Here is a 16,606-nt window from a genome sequence, read left to right on the forward strand (position 1 = left end):
TTATTACAGGTATTAATCGGTCTCATTGTGCATTAAAGCAACACTTCAGTCCCCCTGCAGGATGGAAGCAGAATTGTCCATTACTGCTGTCGTAATGTCTGATTCGAACTACAGATCCGCTACCCGATCTGGCAGAATGTAATGGAACAACCTGTAGGGGGACTGAAGCGGGAACATTTCCTTAGTGTTGTCTCAAGAATGGTACTAAAGCAGATTTTGGTGCTAGAATTAATTAATTAAAACATTTTAGAAATGAGACAAGGGTCTAGTAAATCCTAAAGAATTGCTTTGCCAGTTTGATTGTTTGAAGAGTGAGCATACAAATGTTTAGACAGATTAATGTAAATGTACCGTTGAGAGGTCGGCTAGGTTGGCCCGGTGTCCAAAGTTTAGCATGCAGTGTTGGGGGAGGGCTGTAGTCATGCAGTTACATGCATCAGACTGGCATAGCCTACACCTTCTGTCAGTGATCAAACACTGTTTGCGTGAGCTCGCCAGTCTTTCAAACTCTCCCTCTTTTTTATATTCAATTCTGAATGAATTGTTTTCTCTCTCTGTCATTCTCTTTCTCTTTTTTTCAGGCTCTGAAAGCAGGCAGTGCTCAGAAAAATAGACTACCGACCAGCCCCTCCATTCTCCTTACTCCTGCGCTTTTTCTCTATCATTTTGAGCCTCTTCTCTTCCCGTAAGCGGGCCTCCTCCTCTTCCTGGTCCTGACGACACTTGTGGAAGTTCTCCACCACGACACCGACAAACATGTTGAGGACGAAGAAGCTGACGATGAGCAGGAAAGAGATGAAGTAGAGCAGCATCCAGGGGTTGTGGTTTCTTACAGGCTGAGAAGAGAACCGAGAGCAGAGTAAAGGGGATTACTATTTTTCAATAGTATGTGTTTCTCTTAGTAGAGACACAGAAAGGCACAGAACTAGTTTTGCTTTTTGTGCTTTTGAGTGGGCAAGCAACAAAAATCCCAAATGCCACAAAGCCAGAGGAAAGCATCACAGTATCTTCATCCTCACAGAGAAATTATCTTATTACACAGAGCAAGTAGAACAGTGTAAATAATTTGAAAATCCTTGGTTAACCTTTCCAGTGTTCTAGGATCCTTTAACTGTCAGTGTGGCAGTTTCAAGATTTATCCTAGTGATATCACAAATAAAGGCTTTGATCCTTTGGTTTCTAGTCACAGAATTTCTTATGTTGTTACAAGTATGAGTATTAATATGACTCCACTATTTCAGCACATTACACCAAAGGCAGTCTTAGATCTGAGGACAGCCTAATCAGTTGAAGCTTTTGAAGTGCCTGCTATGAACTCACCTGAGACTGGCTTTTGCTTAGAACCACCGCCGTTTAAATGTGCTTAATGTTTTAAATTAATCCCATGATTTTTTAACCTTGTACTCCAAGTGTATTTAGGCTGTCTTCAGGGCAGTGATTTGCACATCTTGCTGTCCAAGCTTCCAATGGAGATTATAGTGCCACTGTTCTCTAACATGCACTACAGTTCAATTATACCACGCCTATATACAGTGCAGTTGTATTACTACTGATGATGTTGACTCAGATGGTGATATTTAATTTTTTGACATTTTATATGCAACTGCACAGTGTGCACTTCACCGAGAATAGGCTTTCAATAACATAAGCAGCATGAATCGCAGCTATTTTAAAATGGTTCCCTAATTTATTTTGTAAAGTCACATATAATGTGTTGTATGTGTCCATGGAGAGAGGAGTGTCAGTGTGGTTACCCGATGAGGAGTGAAATGCATTTATATACACACAGGATTGGAAATGGATCTGGTGTTATGTAGCCACTTTACCTGTTGGTCCACTCCCACTGCATCCAGCCCGTCATACATGATGTTGACCCAGCCATCCTTACAGGACAGCACAAACAAAGACATCAGAGCCTGGAAAGGAAACACAGAGAATTAAGTTAAAACACAGGGATTTTTTTCTGCTTCTAATATCATCACACACTTGTTACAGTATGAACACTGCATCTTGTGCAGGGTCAGCATGTGATTTTTCCTCCCAATGATAATTAGTGGGTGTCAACAGCATATTCATTCTTGATGACTAAGTTCATGTGAAATAAATCAATTAATAATTCACATTCTTAAAGTGAAGATTAAAAACCTCCATATGCAAGTGCTAGAATATAAGACAACCCAACTCTGTCAAATTGAATTTAAAATGTATCACCGTACTGTGATCCCTAGGGAAAACCTAAGCCACTATTGTATTTTCCACAGTCACTACTATGTGTCCTGTTGCACTGCTGTTTCCAATAATACATGCAATATTTTAGTAGTACTTTTTAGCTAGTTCATTGTTTTTTTTAGATGACATTGTCCTGAACACTAAACATTTACCCTCCCTCCAACCCCCCTCCCTTCACGTCCCTCTCCCTTTCTCCGCCTCAGTCCATTAATCCGTACCTGAACCAGGTTGTCAAAGTTGTACTTCCTTCGTATCCAGCGGTAGTTGGCCTGCAGACAGTCAGACTTGTTGGTGATGTTTTTCGTGTCCGGACCTTCACAGTGGTAGAACTTCCCTTTGAACAGCTAGCAAGTGAGATAGAGAGACAGAGGTCTGCAGGGCTATTTGGCTGCCATTTACACATCATCTCACTTGCACTGGAGTTTACAGCTTTTTAAACATCCAACTATTAATGCCAGCAATAAAAGGACGTTTTATAAAGCAAATTTCTATCAGAGGATTTCCCTGAGTGCTTGGCTAAAAACTGGCCTGGGGGTCATGTTGTCCCTTTTCACGCTAAACCTAAATGTTATCCCTTCAAAAACTCACACTCTTAAGGAAAAAAAATTGCCCATTGGATATTCAAAGACCCTTCCAATCCCCCCTCAAGGCACAATCACATTTGCAGCTGCCCAACGAGACTGACATTTACGATACAAGGTTTTGTCCTCGAGCTTAGAAAAAGCCAATGACAAAGCAGTATCATAAGTGCAGTCTGTATGTTGGACTTCTCCCTAGCTTTGGGAAATTGTGACTTGTTTAAGGCAAGCACCAGCTTGTGCGTGTTACTGTGTGTGAATGCATATTACCTGCACACCCAAGATGCCAAAGACAATGAAGAAGGCGCAGCAGATAAGGACGATGTTCCCGATGGGTCTGAGAGAGGTGATGAGCGTCTCCACAACCAGCTTCAATCCCGGGGCTCGGCTGATCACCCTGGAACACAAGAAGAGAGATATAAAGATGTTCATTAGTACCAGCACAAGTCCAGAACCTACAGATATAAATCCAAGTGATAGAAACATGAAATAGGGTGGGATGTTTCCTGTATGCGTGGGGCTTGTATACAGACATTTCCACACAAACCATACAACTATGCTGGGTACCTCAGTGGGCGTAGTGTTCGTAGCAGACGTAGGACTCTGAGAATTCCCAGGATCCTGTTTCCACTAGTGTAGGCCAGGGAGACCAGAATGTCGACCAGAGACACAAACACCAAAAAACCATCCAGAACATTCCAGCTGGACTGGAGGTAAGTCTGCTTTCCAAAGCAGAAACCGAGAGCTACAACCTGGAGAAGCCATTATGGAATTATTATCTCTAAGAATTTAAATTAGAAAGTCATTGATGCAGAATTGTCAAAACGTTAAAACATTTACTTAGCACATACCACAAATAACTGAAAGAAATCTTACCTTAATGGCCATCTCTGCCAGGAAAATCACAGTGAAAACGTAGTTGGACACACTCAGAAACACTCGCTCCTAAAGAAGAGTGACATTAATATAAGACATAACGAGAATCAAGACAATGTTGAGGTCTCAACATTTTGTTTTCACAACAGCACATGTTCTCTTTGAATGGAGCAGGTATCAGCTGTTTTTTTATTTAGCAGGTTTCTTTAAGAGAGTAATGTATTGTGGGTAGTTTTTAGCCTTGATGTTGTGTGTCCCAAAAGCCTCCAGTCAGGTTAATGCACAGGAAGTTTCTATTGGATCATGTTGCACATTTCAGCACTTTGTACAGTAACCAGCGGAAATCAGTGAAGACTTTCTATACATATCTCTGCAAAATAGACAGAACATCATCTTTTAAACAGCCAAAATATACAGTTTGATGTGTGTTATGTTATTTAATGGTAAGCCCATCCGAACACCAGATACTTCTTTGATGTTTGCTGTATCATATTTACCTGTACATAACTCTCAAAGACAGTGTAAAAAGTTGCATGACTGAAAAGCACTTAGATATTACAGGAAATGTGAATGTGCGTGTGTGTGCGTGTGTGTGCGTATGTGTGTGTGTGTGTGTGTGTGTATGTGCGTGTATGTGTGAGAGTGAGTGTGTGTGTGTGTGTGTGAGGGTGTGTCAGTGTGTCCTACCTTGCTATGAAGCTGTATCTCAGGTCTTTCCAGAGCAATGGTGATGCAGTTGAGGAAGATGAAAACCAGAACTACATGGTCGAACAATTTGTGAGAGATCACACTTTGGCACCACCCACGTAATCTAAACACACAGACACACGCACAGATTCATCTAAAAAAAGTCTAAGGTCGGTTAAAGCTATTGACTAAACAATTAGCTGTGAAAAAGGCGCAAAAAAAAACAACTAGAAGCATACAGATTGATGACTCGCATTGTGTGTGTGTGTTTGTGTGTGTGTGTGTGTGAGACTCACATGCTCTCTGGAGAGAACAAATACAGCGTCCAGTCTTCATGCTCAATGCACCAGCGTGGCTTCATGTTACGGAGCTCTCTTTTGATCCAGTACCAGAAAGAACTCTGCAGAGGTAAGAGGTCAGACGTCAACATTATCACCAATAGCAACAATTAACACTTTCTTTGCTATTTATCATTACCCACCATCATTATCATCATATTCAGGCAACACAGTACTGTAATTCTGATTCTGAAAATGTACAATATTCAAAAATGTTTACAAAAATTGTTCAGTTTTCAGGCAATTGTACTTAAGTCCCATATATGTATAATGTAAGGCAAGGCGAGGCAAGGCAGCTTTATTTGTGTAGCACATTTCAGCAACAGGGCAATTCAAAGTGCTTCACATAAAACATTAAGAACAGTTAAAAACAATAAAAAAAATAAAAAACTGATGAAACATCAGTATAAAAGTGCAGTATAAGAAATTACACATTAAAGAGCAGTTAAAAACAACTAAAAATATAAAAGCAGATAAATTACGAGATTTTAGGCTGCTAGTGTGGGACAATGTACAGTATAAACTGTTGCCCTTTACACGTAATCCACCCGCAATCCTTGGCGTTCCCAGAATATGCCGGCCCCACTGGCCTTACTTTTTGGATTGGAGAGATAGTCTATTGGAGTAGTAGCAGCATTGATAAAGGGGAAATGCACCTTTAATCTCCTCTACAGATGGATGGCTGCCTGAGCTAAACTAGAAGTTGAAAAAAATGACTGTTAGTATTTTGTATGTACTCCTTAAAAACTTGTTCATGTACTGCTAGGATATTACGCACACAGTATGAAACACTTGGCTGTGGGGTAAGTGTGTTTACCTAAAGAGGAACCTCTACTGCTAGATATGGTGAACAAAACAAAATAAAAATACAATTCCTTGAATATTATTTAAATGAATGTTACATAACTTAAAGAACAGAGAGTTTGTTCGACAGCATCAATAGCTGCACTAAAGGAATTAGTTATTTGCCCAATAAACAATTAATTTGAGTTTCCACAGATTTGCTGATGTTAGCCCTTCCACATTTAAATTTATGGGTGCACAATAAACAAGTGTTTTCTTGCATCAGTAGATATGTAGATAACTGGACCATAACTCCCAACTTAGCTAGTCCACAAGCACAATAGAAACCCATTAAAGTTTCTAATAAAACAAATAGAGGAAAGCTTGGGTGCACAGCTTCTGAACTTTAGGATTCTAATTAAAAACAGCACAAAGTCAAGCCTCTCAGCTTATTTGGCAAACTGCTGCTTGTGTGAGAGTGTGTGCATCTGGGTGTGTCCGTCTGTGTCTGTGTCTGTATATGTGTGTGTGTGTGTGTGTGTGTGTGTGTGTGTGTGTGTGTGTGTGTGTGTAAACTGGATGAAAAGAACTTGCTGCTCAGATATCCTTGGAGCTGAAATCCATAATCCCTGACATAGACACATGGAGAGCTCCACATGCATACACGCGTCTCAGCTGGCGTGCACACACTGACACACATGCAAACACACACACATACACTGGTGGAGGATCTGTTTTTAGCATCCCATTTTCAGTGTGCCCAGGGAGAGGCCTTTTGTTTCAGTGGCTTTCATGGCTTTATAAACTCAATTTGGATCCAATAAAACCATCAACAATGTCACAACAGAGGTCATCCAAAACCATTCTCTACACCTACACCTTTCTCACACACACACACGGACACACACACACACACACACACACACACACAGTATATATACATAGAGACGCACACACACACACACACACACACACACACGCACACACACACACACACACACAAATGTACAAACACAGTGACAATGTGATTTCATACCCACTGAGAAAACAATTACTGGCCAAGCAAATCAATTACAGCATGACAATTAGCACTCCTCCAGGGCTTGCAGTGTTAACACAAAAACAGACATTATAGTATATCAAAGGAAGAGAGAGACAAAGGGCAAAGAAGACAAAGAAGAGTTGAGTGGGGAATGTAAACATAATTGGAGAGGGCAGATTAAGAGATTAAGAATTTACATAAGCGAGCACAAACCAAACCACAGAGATGGGACTACTGAGCAAACTTGTCACAAGGCCTATAACAATTTTAAAATGATGGCTCAGGCCTGTGTATGTAATTGTAAAACAATCCACCAGGCAATATTGTGCTGGAGACCTTCAAAATCTGCTCAAAGACCTCGCTGTAGATCTAAACGTTATTATGAAAGCCATGGTTCATAATAACTTACTTCATCATCCATGTCATCTTCAGGCAAGGAATCATCCTTGGGTTCGGAGTTCACATTGGGGTCATAGGTCACGGTTCTCCCATTACAGTCACTGTACTCCGCTATTATGGAAGGACAAAGAGTGGACGCCGGCAGCAGCTCCAAGGATTCTGGCCGTAGTCTGTTGTTTACCCCGGCCTCCGCCTTGTCCTGCCCACCATCTTCCTCCTCTCCTCCCTCCCCAGACAACAGGCTCTCCCTCTCTCCGCTGGTGTCTCGCCTTTTGAGGCTCGGCGCTCTTCCCAGACTGTTCCAGCTGGAGCGACGGCTCCCCCATGAGCGAGGAGGAAGAGGGGAGCGCCTGCCGGGACTTGAGAGACTCTGGAGAGACAGGAAATAGGGGTAAGCATATTGTGTGGCTATGAAAGTTTGTCTGTCTGAGCAAGAGTGTCAGCAGTTTATTGGGATTGTTGTATCCCCATGAGCTAACAGCGAGTGATTATTGGCTCCCTATATTTCTAGATGTAATTTAAGGCGTCCATGACATCCTTGCGGAATAAATAACAGTCTACCTGTGTGACAGTGCCCTGCTATAGGGAGCTATACAGACCGGAGGTATGAAAAATGCAGTTTGGTAAACCTGCAACCTTTGGAGCCATTGGCGGCATATGTGGTACCAGCACAGTCCGCCTTCTTTGTGCAGCGATGTCAAGATTTAAAATGAGGTCAGATAATATAATATCAATGCATAAAATGAAATACATTCCTCGTATAAAAAGTGGACTATGTGAGATGTGCTCCTCCTCAGTCCTTTGAGGCGAATTTAGGTAATTAAGACATCCCCCATGGTAGATGAATTCTTCATTAGCCGTAGATTGAAACATTTAGAGCTTGTGTTTAACTCCAGTGTTACCTCATGGCACTTATGAGTCCTTAAGTCCTTATGAGTCCATTGGTCCTTAAGGATCTTTGTGGTCCTCCATTTAGGACCATTGGGTCTAACTGAATTAACTTTGTCTCATATGCCTGTCTGCTCCTTGCCTTGGCTTCTGCCAAGTAAGTGGGCTATATGCAGGCTGTGTATTTGCATCATTCTTGTTGCCATTTCTTTTAACCTTTTCTCAGTCATTATGTCACTATGTAAGAGTGTGCTATCTAATATGTATTGTGCCTTGATCCTTTCCTCTAGGATAAAAATTTAAATTGGGAAAAAAATAGGATGTTGCACTTATCACTTAACCACTATAACATTCCCCTAACATATGTATTGTTTATGGCACCTCCATTTGTAAATGACTGAATGCTGAGTGTTTGATATAACTCACCAGAGAATGCTGGTCATAGGATAAAGGGTCCATGGAGGTGGAGCTTCCACGGCGAGACTCTGCATGACCACTTCCAGGCTCAGAAAACCCCAGTCCAACCTCGCCATACTGAGGCACCCCCTGACTGAACATGAGCTCCTCCCCAAGGACCGACTCAGGTCCCAGAGAGCCTTTAGGAGTGGGCATGGGTGTGGCTGCCGTGTGCATGATTATCGGAGGAGCCATCGAGCCGCGAGGGTCAACATGACCGTTGGCTGTCATCATCAGAGAGTACATTTTTAGCTCTGTGGGTAAATAAAGTCATTATAATCACCATCATTTACTCACACAGTTACTAATCAGTCAGCCATGAAACAAGAAAAAAAACAGCCCAATCTAAAGCCTTTTCTGTCATTCTCTGTCATTGAAACCTACCAGTGTCTCTGAGCTGTTCTACCTTCTCGTCCTCCTCAAAATTGTCAGATTTCTTCTCATCATCTGACTCCGACCGATTAGCATCACCCTACAACACACACACACACACACACACACACACACACACACAGCCATCCATGCAAATAAGCACATAGCAGAATGCTTACTGTGCCCCTGGGGTGCAACATGTTAACAGTGTTGGATGAGGAAGAATAAATAATCTGAAATGATCAGCGGGTGTGTTAGGGTTAGGTTAGGGTTAATCAACATTGTGGTATTTGAGAGTCCGGACTTGCGGCCCTCGGACGGCTCCAACGGGAGTTAATTAACTGCAAGAGAAGGCCCTCATGCTGGTTAAGAATCAGACATTCATCTTTACTCCGTTCCCCTGACATTAACACCATTGTAAGAAGTCTTCTACTTATTCTTGGCATTCAGAACTTTGAATTTTTAATAAATTAACCCTTGTGTTGTCTTCCCCGTCAACCTTGAACGTGTTTTCCTTCAGGGGACAAAATTGAACGTGAACTTTTTTTGGTGCTTTTCGGACGATTTTTTAATCGTGGCAATTAACCTAATTTAAATGACTTTTTACCATTATATGAATTATGATGACTAAAAGTTAAGACCGGAGAATGTTGAGTACATCTTTTTAAATAATTGTATTAATAATTTTATACCCTTTATTTCACAGACTGGTTTAAACCATATTAATCTTTTTTTCAAATGCCATTAAATTGAATAAAACAACCAAAATTCAATGGAAGTAATGATTTATTTGACCTGCAGAGATCGTTGTATGGAACTCATACAACATACATCCAAGTTATTTTGGGGGAAATTTGGTTGTAAGAAACCCACATTACTGATATAAAACTTTAAAAACAGGTCAAATTTGACCCAAGGACAACACAAGGGTTAACACACAGAATTAAATATTGTACTATTCTCACCTCAGCCTGGAAGCCCTCAACCAAGATGGCCACAAGTAAATTGAAGAGCACATAGTTGCCGAATGTCATCAGAGCAACAAAGTAGAGAGCCGCCCATGGAGAGGTGGAGGCCATGCCGTTATATAACACCACATTCCAGTCCTCCTGGGTTAGAATCTATAGAATGAATGAAGTCAGGTTTAGAGATTTTCAAATACAAATATGAGAAAAATAGTAACCACAAACCAAAGACATGGAAAAGAAAGAGATACAACGGGACATAATGCATAGAGAGCCTATACAGCCCTATTGGGTATTACAGTATATGCTTTATAATATTCAGTACTGAGCTACTTTTATTACCATCATGCCACAATGCTTCAACGTCATTCATATGGGATTACCACAGAGTGTATGCGGGCGTGTGTATGAGCGTGTTTGCTTGCGCCCGTGTTTAAATCAATGTGACTGATGAAAGCATTTAAAACTAGGGCGCTGTTCATGATGCAGCATGAAAGCTCGCTCCGTCTCTGCCCACTCCTTAAACGTTGTGGCAGGAAGGCAATTCACTGCACTGTTTGTGCAAATGTGTGTGTGTGTGTACTGTAGCTACTTTCCAAGAAAACTATAGTAAGTATATAGGGAACGCCTTCACATGACAGCCAGTTGGATAAAATGCTTTTTCAGCATTGTTGTCTTACTCTCTCTCTCACACACACACACACACACACACACACACACACACACACACAGACCAAAGTAAGACAGTCCACTGTATTTTGTGTTCCACCTTTTTGCTGATGCATACAGTATAGAAAAGAGGACAACATCTATCTGGAGCAATTGAACAATATCGCCACGCAGGGAGGGCAAGAAATAGAAATGATAGTGGAAGAGGGTGAGCATAAGCAGATTTTTTTTCATTTCACAGCATTTGACTAATTAGCAGAGCTTGGCACTTGAAATTGGCCGGCACACACACACACGCACGCATGCATGCGTGCACGACTGCACGTACACACATACACACACACAAACACACAGAAACACTCTAGGGTTAGTTTGGCATTTTGTTGGGATGACCAACGAGTACACATGACCTGTGTTGGGATAAAAATATACACACACAAACACACTGCCCAGTTTATCTCTTACAACTACACTGTATGAAGGATGTGATGCTACAGCGGACATTTTTAACTACTGTCATACATTTGCACTTACGTACATCAGTGGGTTCACTCTGAGCCAGTAAGGAGCACTTTGGAGCTTTCTTTTACAGGCGATGCCTACATGACTGGCAGCCAAATTTAGCTGTAATGGCCCATTTTATGTGCCATAGTAATAATTATGAATACACAAAGCAGTTGAACTGCAGACCAGAAGTGAATCAAGCAATCTTTAATAATAATACATGCGAATAGCTGAGTAAATATTACTCTGAGTGTAGTTTTGGACAATCAAATATGACTTACTGTGCGAGCAAGACTTAATCTGTGGATTAGAGCCAGCAAACACTAAAGAACAGAAGCAAAGTGTAAATTGAAAACTAACCTGGAACACAGTGACAATAGCCCAGAGCAGAGAGTCAAAGTTCTTTCGGTCGGGGATGGTGTCTCCGTTCTCAGTCTCAAGACTGAATTTACAGCCAAATAGGTGCATACCCAGTATACTGTAGAAGATAAGAAAATGCTGTGATCATTTTGTGTGTGTAACACATTCGGAAGATGGATTTGTGTGTGTGTGTTGCATGTGTGCATACCTAAAAGTGAAAATGAAAAGCATCAGCAGCATGCAGAACGTGGCGACGTTGTCCATGGTCTTCATTAGCACTACCAGTTGTCGCCTCAGGGCAGGAAGGAAGCGAACCAACTTCAGAACCCGCAGCAGACGAAATGTTCGCAGGACTGACAACCCACCGTCTGCTTGACCAATTATCTCCCACACACTGAGAACCACAAACCAAATTTGTATTAAAGCACAACTGGAAAACTTTAAAGTTGGAGATCCTGTTTGGTCATTGCTGTCTAAATTAACCATGTATGTAAGCATAAATCTAGGAAAATTACAATGTTACAATATGCTAATTATGAAGGTAATTCCCCTTCATTACCGGAAGCAACCCAACCCAATGGACTACATAGAACGTAAACATAATAACAAGGTTACTGTATTCCATTGAAGTAGCAGAAAGAAAAGATGTAATCACATTACCGATACATTTAGTAGAACTGGGTTTTATTAGCAGAATTTTTAAAAATACATCTAAAAATGAAGAACAACATACTACTGTAGCTGAGGGTTATGAGTTGCCTATACAATATATATTGCCTATACTTATGAAGGTGACATAATAATAATTCACAGGCTCCATAGTCTGAACCACAACAACAAACTCTTTATTGACTCCCACAATGTCAACAGCAGCATGTTACAGCTTCAGCCCTTCCGTTCTTACCTTTCACAATAAAAGCCCTTCGCTAAATGACAACCCAACAGAGTGGCTTCACTGCCGTGCGCATGCGCACACATCACAACACGTCAAGTCTCACACAACACCACTCTGGTCTTGAGTCGTAGTAGGTCTGAATTTTACTTAATGCAAAATGATTTTTTCTTTAAATGTACATTTAGGAGGACACATTTTTGATCCAAAGAATCTTGGTTTCCCCATTTACGTTTCCACGGTAACATTGTTCTGTTGTCTTTCAGAATACAGAGGTGCAGATTTAGTTAAAATATCGTATCGATCTTTCTTTTGTCTTGTCTATATTTGCATACTTAATACTGAGGTAATCCAAAAGTAACGGAAAGTAAACAAGTTACTTTAATATTGTGATACTTGGATTAGGTTACTGACAACATTTTATTTTTATTTACAGGTAATTAATAATCATATCAGAATACATTAAAGTAACCCTTCCAACCCTGCTAACAACATATATCAAAAGGTCCCCTGATCCAACATGAGCTTTATCAAACTAACTGTTAGACACGCAGAAAACCTCGACTCCCGACAGGATCAAGAATCCGCCGTAGCAGTAAACAAAGCTGCTACTGTGTGATCCATCTTGAGTGTGTCAATCTTAGCTATTGTAAAGATGGATGCTGCGGTAGTAAACCCGACACTCGAAACCCAGTGACTGACACGCTGGAGAATGGGGGGTGGCTCTGTTGTCAGTTGTCTAGTTTGTGAAATCTACACTGATTTGTTTTATTGTCTTTGCATTTGGTTTTGCTTTGAATTTTGATGATGGCATATATTATGATAATCATTATGATTATGATTAAGATAAATTATTACCTGATGATCACAATGATGCTGTCGAATATGTTGTATGGGTTCCTGATGTATCCTAACAAGCCAAAAGCCAGCAGCATGAAGCCCATCTCCAGGACGAACATGCTGGTGAAAACGATGTTACTGATCTCTAACACATCAGTCAATTCCTCCGGCTGCAGGGAGAGAAAAGGGAGAAAAAGAAGAGAGAAGAAAAGTGGGATGGGGACAAGAGACATGGGGAAAGAAAGAAAGCAAGAAAGAAAAAGAAAGAAACAGAAAGCAAGCAAGAAAGAGTTAGGTAATGGCTTCACTCTACTATCCCTGGGCTGTCTTAGTGCCCTGAGCTGAGACATTATAATTCAAGTTCAGAGCTGCAGTCAAACCCAATCAATCCAATGGGACCAACAGCACCAATCCATCTCTGCCATACTCCACTTACCTCACAGTACAGTCAGTGATCCAGCAAGATATAACTGAGGCCCTCTCATAAACCATGTAGTCACGACTTTTGTGGAAAACAGCAATGTTGTGCTCTGGTAAAGGCATCATGGGGCAACATGCTCAACTTTTCTTTATGGAAACGTTTTACTCGAGCTGCATCAGTGTCCTAAATGAGCCTGTTTGGAATAAAAGTTGTGACTTGGGCTGTATTTCTTTTACATTTAATCATCCTTCCTTCCTAGAGGCTACTGAATATTTCTATTTGACATCTCATTGTGGCACCCCTAAGTTCCTTTGTTGTGTTTCTCACCTGGTCAAATAAATCAAAGCCTTAAGAAGTAAAGCCAATTCAGTTTGGTTGAACAGAAATCCACAACTAAAGTTACAATAAGTAACCATTGTGATGATCTTGTGTGCTAAACACTTTAACATTCCTGAGCTTGTTTTAGGATTTAATGCTGACAAGCTTTGTGCCATCCTGACATTAACAAACAATTACCTATTATGATCCTCAGACAATTAAATCACTCTAAACCATAGATTAGTATGCTCTATAGTGTGCCTCACAGTTTCTGAAGCCCTTAGTTTGTGATCCATATATTTTATTTTCATGTCATGCATGGCATTAAAACTAATTGTGATTATTTCTATGTGGGGATCAACAAGCTCATTTTAAGTCTTGGCCCAGGGTGTGTAAAATCAGGCAGACCATATTCTGGACTAATTAAAAAAAATTACAAAATGAATAAATAAAATCCCAGAAGTCCTGCTAATACAGCAGATAGGGGTTAGCCTTCACCCCGGGTTATTCTGCACTATCAGTGCCCCGCAGAAACATCCAGTGTTGGCTTTTTGTTTATTGTTAATGGAAGTTATAAAACAAGTTACGCATATGAATGTGTTTGATAAAGCTGGAATCAAGGAGCTGACAATTTCCCTTTCACAAACATACAAGTCAATTATGTGAACATTCTAATCCTTCACTTACTATTTTCTAAAATAAAATTAAGAAAAGAATAAGATTATCCATGTTTATTATTTAAAGTTAGAATATGTATTGAATACTGTGAGGGGCAAAGCACCGGTTTGAAATGAGAATGCTGTTATTGGCTGGGGGTCACACACCCACGTGGGTTCCCAAAGGCTACTCACAGATCCCCACAAGCGTCCTGCACTCACCAAGATAAAATAGAAGAGAGAAAATGCGAGCAGAGGTCGGGGTCTCTGCAGATACAGACACCACCACACACTTCTAGTTGGTCATTAGTGTTGATTGAGAGGGATTAGTCATGTATTATTCCATACATTGCTTTTTTGTTTTTGAGGAAAGCACTGCACAGTACTTGTATGATAATATGTATGATGATTCATTCAGGTAGCATAATCAAAAAAATACAATACTAATATATGTTTTAAATTCTGATAAAAAAAACACAATTTTTACAACCTATTCAAATCACTGTTTCTGCTGAAGTACAGATGAAAATCCTGATCACCGACAGAGGGCGCCATACTACACAGCGCATCTCCCCTGACCTCAAACTTAACACTCAGACACACACACACACACACACACACACACACACACAAACCTCCTGTGAAGAAGTAAACTACAAACATGTTACCCTACTACATACTTTATAACTCTACCAAGGAGGTTGTTTTTGTCTCGGTTTGTCTGTCTGTCTGTCTGTCATCAGAATTACGGAAAGACTACTGGCCCAATTTTGATTAAAACTAAGAGGAAGGGTGTAGCCTGGACCAGGGAATGTTGGGTGCAGCAGAGGGTTGTGTAATTTAAAGCACACAGCGTTTATTTTTATATCGTTACTATTTTGGGCTGATGAGCTGTTGAGTTAATTGGGAGAGTCGTAAGACTTGAAAACCAAAGCAGAAAAGCCTGTGCAATAAATAAATAATTAATTAAATTAAAAAAAAAAGGGCACCAAGTAATGTCAATAGTGTCCGGCATGGTGAGTAGAACAAAGCCATATTTATTTTTTCCAAAGAGCTACGCAGACGATAGACGACGCTGTTTGCTGTTCTGGCTGTTTGACTTTCACTGACCAGTCAGCACATAAAAACGTTACTAGCAATTCAAACAAAGCTTTAAAAGAGTATTGTCAAACATTCAAAATACTAGACTCATATACAGTACATTATTATTTAACAGTGGAAAAGTGGCCTTTTCATTACCTTTGGGACCGTCACACCAGAGAAATGAAAGAGCATACTGCTGCCTTGCCGGGCAATCGTTTGCATATGCTACACAGCAGTTGTTATGCCTGCTAAGATTACAAATGTATCTTTACTTGCTAAGAGTGTGTTGAGAGCGGAGAGTACTTTATGGCTAACATTGTAGATCAAAACAATACAAACTAAAATACAGCAATAGCTAAAGCTTGAACAGACTCAGTTCAATATACATCAATGTCTTCTCTGGTTTTGTGCTTTGATGTTAGTTACACAGCACACTGAGTTCTGGTTCCTGTTCTCGCTGATGGAAACATTATGGACAGCCATGTGGAAGGAAGAGAAAGTTCAGGAGCTGTTTAAGGGTTAGAGAAGCAGGTTCTATTCAAGTCCTGTGGCTAGAGAGAAAAATGTGGGTGGGGAAAATGAAAAGAAACACTCTTCTCCCTCCATTAATCTAATCAAAGTGCCCTTGGCGTTGTCAGCTTTACACCATAAATGCACCTTGGTTTATAGTAGCCGTTCTAGGTTGTCATGATCTTTTGTTACTGAGTGGTTTCGATAAATAATTAGACGTGCTTAACCATATTAGAGTTTGTTGCATGTTATCTACTATCATCCAAAATGAGCACTCTGAACTATTTGCTTTACACATTGCTCTTCACTAACATCATTATGTTTGACAGACCAGTGATCAATGAATGAAATATTGTATTGGTGCCGGCAGAAGACATTTAGAATGTACTCTGGATATGACCTTGCACTCAAGACCAGGAGAAACGAAAGCACAACAGAGATATGCACCCAAATTTGTTTGATTTGAGATGCCAGACAACTATTCCCACACACATGCACACTAATAGTTTATAAAGTCTGGCTAGGTGTCACATAAGGGGGATGAGGAGTACTGAGGGGAGGAAGAACTCTTACATAACACTTGATCTGTGTGTGTGTGTTACTGGCCCAATAAGGCCATGACTCTCCCAGTCGCTTCTTATGTTTATACCACAAAGATAGAAACACACACACACACAGACCCACACACACACACAGACCCACACGCACACACGCACACGCGCACACACACACACACACAC

The 16,606-nt window shown here is 40.6% G+C and overlaps 1 protein-coding gene across 4 annotated transcripts in view; it reads right to left on the reverse strand.

Moving 5' to 3' along the window:
* Nucleotides 1-16,606, reverse strand: part of cacna1ha (calcium channel, voltage-dependent, T type, alpha 1H subunit a) — a 114,406-nt gene that overhangs the window by 21,463 nt on the left and 76,337 nt on the right. For 3 of the 4 annotated variants that reach the window (XM_032536676.1, XM_032536679.1, XM_032536678.1), the window contains exons 13-27: nucleotides 12,897-13,048; nucleotides 11,355-11,540; nucleotides 11,147-11,264; nucleotides 9,614-9,769; nucleotides 8,661-8,748; nucleotides 8,247-8,530; nucleotides 6,943-7,302; nucleotides 4,667-4,770; nucleotides 4,371-4,494; nucleotides 3,684-3,752; nucleotides 3,375-3,559; nucleotides 3,078-3,204; nucleotides 2,448-2,573; nucleotides 1,827-1,916; nucleotides 623-836 (exon numbers count right to left, since the gene is read on the reverse strand). In XM_032536676.1, the coding sequence (XP_032392567.1) occupies nucleotides 623-836; nucleotides 1,827-1,916; nucleotides 2,448-2,573; nucleotides 3,078-3,204; nucleotides 3,375-3,559; nucleotides 3,684-3,752; nucleotides 4,371-4,494; nucleotides 4,667-4,770; nucleotides 6,943-7,302; nucleotides 8,247-8,530; nucleotides 8,661-8,748; nucleotides 9,614-9,769; nucleotides 11,147-11,264; nucleotides 11,355-11,540; nucleotides 12,897-13,048 (2,383 nt within the window). The remainder of the gene's footprint in view (nucleotides 1-622; nucleotides 837-1,826; nucleotides 1,917-2,447; nucleotides 2,574-3,077; nucleotides 3,205-3,374; nucleotides 3,560-3,683; nucleotides 3,753-4,370; nucleotides 4,495-4,666; nucleotides 4,771-6,942; nucleotides 7,303-8,246; nucleotides 8,531-8,660; nucleotides 8,749-9,613; nucleotides 9,770-11,146; nucleotides 11,265-11,354; nucleotides 11,541-12,896; nucleotides 13,049-16,606) is intronic. The other variant, XM_032536677.1, reaches the window with a different exon arrangement.

This window comes from Etheostoma spectabile, chromosome 15 (assembly GCF_008692095.1).
Source record: "Etheostoma spectabile isolate EspeVRDwgs_2016 chromosome 15, UIUC_Espe_1.0, whole genome shotgun sequence".
Classification (NCBI taxonomy): Eukaryota; Metazoa; Chordata; class Actinopteri; order Perciformes; family Percidae; genus Etheostoma; species Etheostoma spectabile.